Here is a 6,487-nt window from a genome sequence, read left to right on the forward strand (position 1 = left end):
CTGTTAACAATTGGATGTAGTTATCATCTCTTCTGTGGCCTAAAAATCCACAAATCACTCCCTTGAGAGATTCCCAAGTTTCTTTTTCTTGCCCCTTCAAAACTTCATCAAATGCAGGATCTTTCACAAGTTCATGTATCTATGGTCCAACAAAAATACCCTCTTTTACTTTTGCATCACTTAGTTTTGGAAATTTGTTTCTTAAATACTTAAAAGCCTGTCCATCTTTTTTCCTTTGACAAAATTTTTCATTAAACCCAGCTTAATGTGTATGGATGGAAGAAGTACATCTTTCAGCAACAAAATTTTTTTCACCTTTGTTGAGATTTCTTGCAGGCCAGTCCTTTTGTGTGTAATATGAAATTTTGTCTCTATGTCCCACATACACAAGAAGCAGCAGTATTTGGTATAGCCTAATTGCATTTCTAAAAGTGTGGCAATACTTTTAGGAATACTTTTAGGTCACCACAAATTTTCCATTTGTGTTCGTTGTAATTGAGTTAAGAAGAGTTTTCATATTTAGGTAAATTTCTTTCATGTGAGCTGCATGGCCAATAGGAACTGATAGAAAATGATTTCCATTGTGCAGTAATACAGCTTTCAAGCTTAGCTTTGATGAATCTATGAATAATCTCTATTCACTTGGATCATAGTTCAAATTGAGACAATACATTAATCCATAGATATCAACGCAAACAACAAGGTTAATTTTCTTCTCAAAAAAAACGAAGAAGATTTGTTGCCGTTTTCTGAAATAGGAAACTTTAACATCAGATTGGAGAAGATTCCACTGTTTTAATCTAGACCCTAAAAGTTCTGCCATTTCCAGTGACAAGTCAAGATCTCGAACGAGGTCACTTAATTCTGCTTAACTCCATCTGTGTGGTGCATCATCTGTTGACACAAAATCTGAATCATTTGATGTGGAAGGCTGGCTTTCTTTTCCTTCTTCTATTTCATTTGTGCCTCCATAAATAAAGCATTATAGATAGCCAAGAGGCAAAATAAAAAAAGATAAAAAAATTTTTCCAAAAAATAAAAATTTATACTCTTGAGGATAGAGTTTTGCTTTTATCTTTTGAACTAGAGCTAATATGTAATTTTTAATGTCATTTTCGGATTCAGCAGGTGGAAATACATAAGAAACAACTAATTTTGGTTCAGATACAAAAACACTGTTGGGCAGTGTTATCAGTGTAGCTGCTTGTTCATGATGTTATTATTATTGTTATTGTTGTTTTTATTTTTATAATTATTATTTTCAACACCACTATTACTTATAAGTGTTTATACTGAGCTTTTCATTATATCATGTATATGATATATATATATATATATATATATATATATGTAATGTATACATACGTTTATATATACCCATGTATCACATTTATGTGTGTGTGTGCGTGCGTGCGTGTGTGTGCGTGTATGTGTGTATGTATATGTATATTTGTGTGTATATGTATGTATGTATATGTGTGTATGTGTGTGTATTTGTGTGACAGTATATATATATAGGATGCTTAAATTTTTTGTGTTGTAAGGTTTTTTAATACGTCAAAAAGTTCTGCTACCCGGATTTATAATTATATAAAATATTAATTAATTAATTAATAAACAAATAATAATAATAATAAATTCAAAATAAATCATTTAGAATAAAATTCATATCGAATAGATTTCCAGTAACTAATAGGAATAATTATATTATAATTTATAAATAAAAATAATAAGTAAAAAAGGTTATTATTATTATTATTAATTATTATTATTATTATTATTATTATTACTGTTATTAACTTTTGCATTTTCAAGGTTACTTGCGAGTTACCTTGCATAAACACCCATCAAAAGCTATTAATATTTCGTCTGCCTCTTAAGTTATTGGTCGCTTGGTTGGTTGATTAACTGATTGATAAACATCCGATTGAATAATTGATTGATAGATGGATTGATTGATAGGTAGATTGATTGATTGATAGATAGATTGATTGATTGATAAATAGATAAATAGGTTGATTGATAGATCAAATTGATTGATTGATTGATTGATAAATAGATAGATTGATTGATAGATAGATAGATAAATTGATTGATTGATTGATTGATTGATTGATTGATTGATTGTTGCATTATAGTTAGCTGCTTGAATAAATGGTTGGTTGGCTGTTTGGTTGGTTGATTGATCGATTGAAATTATTCTTAGTAAAAAATTTTTCATTTCAACAACAGGATTGATTGACAGAAAATTCAAAATTTACTGTATGATTTATATATCTTCTACGTGTATCTGCTGCTCATCTGCTCACAAATGTGCCTAAAAGAAAAAATGTAAGACCCTCACATACACGCACACACACACACACAGATGGAGTTGTTAATGAATAGATGTGACACACACACACGCACGCACACACGCACACACACAGAGTTGTTGACGAGTAGGTGTGAAAGGATTGATAAATGGATAAAAGATGGATGAATAGATGAGTGGATGGATCGATAGATATGAACCAAATGAAAGAAGAAACAAAATTGAACAGGGAAAAGTTAAGTTTACTGACGAAACTGCCCGGTTGCATATTCAATTACAATGGCAGTATACCGGAGTCGGCCTATTCCTCAACAACTCCAGATAACTCCATTGAGAGGGCCATATATGACAATGATGAAAATATTCTCAATGAACATGTCAAAGTATCTATCTATTATTATTGCTGCAGTTGTTGTTGTTGTTGTTGAACATTGAATGAATGAATGAATGAATGAATGAATGAATGAATGAATGAATGAATGAATGAATGAACGAATGATCGAAGAGCGACAAACAGTCATTTCCGTAAATAAAATAAAATCAATTTATTCAAATTTTTGTTACAAGGACAGCCGGGAGATAATCAAGATAAACAAATGAATGAATGATGAATGAATGAGTGAGTGAGAGAAAGAGTGAATAAATGAGCAAATAAATAATGAACAAACGAATGAATGAACAAACGAACAAACGAAGCAATATAGTAAAATCTTTTTATTTGAAATAGACGACCAAAGAACGTTGACAATAATGAATAATTTAATGAACTAATGGATAAATAAATTAAGCAGCCATTCCCTTCCTTCCTCACTCCCTCACTCACTCACTCACTCACACTCAATCAATCAATCAATCGACCAACCATTCCAGGACGGTCAAAACATAGACATACATCTAAAGATCGGTGAAATGACTTGCCTGGAGTACGCTTCGCTGAAGGGGTACAAGAACGTCTTAAGCCTCCTACTCAACTGCTCACCTTCGCGGGACATCATCAGGGAATATTTCGCCTTAGAAGGTATGGTAGTTTTATGTGGAGTTCTGGTTTGCCAGTGTGTCTCATCGATGTAGCTATCATTTGTGAGCATTTACTGTGTCTAACATGCAGTCGTAATAGCAGCCATTCATTTCCTGTAACGACAAACATATCTTTTCAGAGAGATTTCTACTCCATAACAATGTTATTTATTCACAAGTAGTTGTTACAACAGTAAGCTTACAACAGGTATTTATTATGAACAACTTCGACTATAAATCATTATAAGGAGAACAACACGTTTATAATAATAATAAAAATAATAATAATAATATGATGATGATGATGAAAATAATAATAATAATACAAACAATAATAGTAACAACAAATTACCCAAATATCCAACTCCGAACCGGAAAATGAATCTGGCAGACGTTGCTGACCGGGCGCAGATGATCTCAAAGAACAAGGACATCTTCTTCGGGGAGAGGGCAGTGATGGTCGAAGTCAACAGGTACATAGCTTGCCTCTACACGACCATCATCTACGACCAGCCGGCCTGTCTCTCCCTCTTCTTGGACATCTTAGGAAGACGAGATCTCTCGGAAAATAGGTTTTTCTCATCCGAGGAGGAAAAGTTCAACGCTCTGAGTCTGGCTCGATATCTAGGTTTTGGACATTTGTCAAATAGGCATATCGATATGGATGTATAAATACTACTGCTACTGCTGCTGTCTCTGCTGCTGCTACTACTACTACTACTACTACTACTACTAATAATAATAATAATAATAATAACAATAATAATAATAATAATAATAATTATTATTATTATTATATGCGTATTAATAATATATTGATGTGGTGAGAATGATATTCAAATATGAATGTTTTAGTTGTAAGAATCAGCGTAACAGTGCTATTATATAGTTGAAACTTTATCCACAGATTGTTTTAACGGCCCAAAATGACATTTAGTAACTAGAGATATAGTATTAAGTAGTATTTATATAGTAATAAGAAGTAATCAGTTGGCAGGCGGCCAAAATTTGAAAAAAATGTTGATAATTTTTAAAATTATACTGGAGTGACAAGTTCCGGTTCCTCCCATGATCCGTCACTGGTGTTAATAAGTTGTAATACATATATTAATATTATTATTAATTAATAATAATATTAATTAATTATTAATTGCTATGTAATATTAATACATAGCAATAAAGTGAGTAATATACTTTAGTCACTTGTCTGTTGTTGAACGATTTAGTTTAGTTCAATCCAATAATGCTACAATGACTGAAATTAATCTTATCTCTGGTCATAATTTTGTGATACTACTACTACTGCTACTACTACTACTACTGCTGCTACTGCTACTACTGCTATTACCTTTACTACTACTACTACTACTAATATTATTATTATATTATTATTATTAATAATAATGTAATATTAGTGAGAATCGTGATATCCATGATGACGACAACTCTCTTACTCCTAGCACCAATACTACAAACTATATAGTCCTAATTAGACTTTAAAATAATAATTATTATTATTACTATTATTAATTCATAATAATAATAATATTATTTTTTTTATTATTCTCAATAAACAGACAGGTCAGAGTGCTTTGAACTGTTGCTACAAAAATGCCAAAAAGGCTAAACTAAAAACTGAGAAAGAACGAAGAAGACACACATTTTTTGCATTTTTATTGAAAACGTTGTTTTACACTTGAAAACACACAAACACACACACACAAAGACATACACACACAAACACACAGACATACACACACACAGACATACACACACACACACACATAAAAAAACTGTTGCCACGTTCATTTTCACAAACTTCATCATCATTATTTTTGTCATTTTATAGTGCTTTATAAATGCATATATATAATATATATATATATATATTACGCTATAAATAAAAGCCTCAGAGAGAGAGAGAGAGAGAGAGATAAATAGACACCAACAAAGAAATAGTAGACACAGATAGAGAGAGAGAGAAGAGAGAGAGAGAGAGACATACGACATACTACATAGGGAGAAAAAAGGAAGAGATAGCAAACAATTTTTTATATTTGCCGTATTTAGAATATTGTTCTTTTTTCGAGATTTTTTTAGCGTGTGATAATATTTCCGAAAGTAATTTTGATAATTTATAATTGAACAAATATGTGGGTGCGTGCGTGTGTGTGTGCGCGCGCGTAACTACTCAGTATGATGTTACCTTTTCAAACTTTGTCTTTTCAACAAACAGTTTACGACGACTTTTATCTGTGACTTTTATAAACAACAACAACAACAACAATAATAATAATAATAATTATTATTATTATTAAAATTAATAATATTAATAATAATAATTATTATTATAATTTATATTTATGAGATGAAAGTTTTGCATGAGTTTTTTCGATTGTTCCCCCATCTGCACTTTGCTAATTTAATCGTTATTTGATTTTATTATTTTTATATTTATTATTATTATTATTATTGTTCTTCTTCTTATTTTTTGCTCTTAAATTTGGCGTGATAAACAAGAGCAATATAATATATAATATTATATATGATATAACATTGATAACCTTCCTAAGTTTATACTTCAATTATCGCTGTTGTAATACACCGTAATAGTAATACACGGAAACATCAAAGAAATCACTGGAAAAAGGGCTTTTACCGTTTGTGGATGCCTAAAAGCTGAACCCGGTAAAGTAATCTTAGAGAAAGAAAAAGTACTTAAAAGATGAGCTGAATTCATTAACGATCTTTTTGATGATATCCGTGGTGAGAAGCCTCCTATTAAAAAAGACGTAGAAGGACCAAAGATACTTAGATCTGAAGTTCGTGCCGCTCTTTCCAAAATGAAATCAAATGAAGCGCCAGGTACAGGCGAGATAGTTGTTGCAGAAATTAAATGCGTTGATGGATTTGGCATTGAAAAAGTGACAGAAATTTTGAATGAGATTTATAACAGCGGCAAATTTCCTGAACATCTTTCCAAGTCATTATTTATTGCATTGTCTAAAAAACCTAATGCAACGGAATTTGAACTACATCGAACAATCAGCTTGATGAGTCATCTTACAAAACTTCTTTTGAGAATTTTGATGATGAGAGTACGAAGCAAAATCAGATCTGAAATTGCAAATGTCCAATTTGGTTTTGTCGAGGATT

At 31.1% G+C, this 6,487-nt stretch overlaps 1 protein-coding gene across 1 annotated transcript; it reads left to right on the forward strand.

Moving 5' to 3' along the window:
- Window positions 1–1,777: 1,777 nt before the first annotated feature.
- HELRODRAFT_194729 (hypothetical protein) lies at window positions 1,778–4,003 on the forward strand (the record flags this gene model as incomplete). The annotated part of the gene is made up of 5 exons (XM_009033647.1): window positions 1,778–1,886; window positions 2,232–2,331; window positions 2,544–2,697; window positions 3,185–3,332; window positions 3,723–4,003. Exons 2-5 carry the CDS (start codon window positions 2,312–2,314, stop codon window positions 4,001–4,003), a joined length of 603 nt encoding a protein of 200 aa, XP_009031895.1. The 5' UTR covers window positions 1,778–1,886; window positions 2,232–2,311.
- Window positions 4,004–6,487: the final 2,484 nt, after the last annotated feature.

This window comes from Helobdella robusta, assembly GCF_000326865.2.
Source record: "Helobdella robusta unplaced genomic scaffold HELROscaffold_95, whole genome shotgun sequence".
Classification (NCBI taxonomy): domain Eukaryota; kingdom Metazoa; phylum Annelida; class Clitellata; order Rhynchobdellida; family Glossiphoniidae; genus Helobdella; species Helobdella robusta.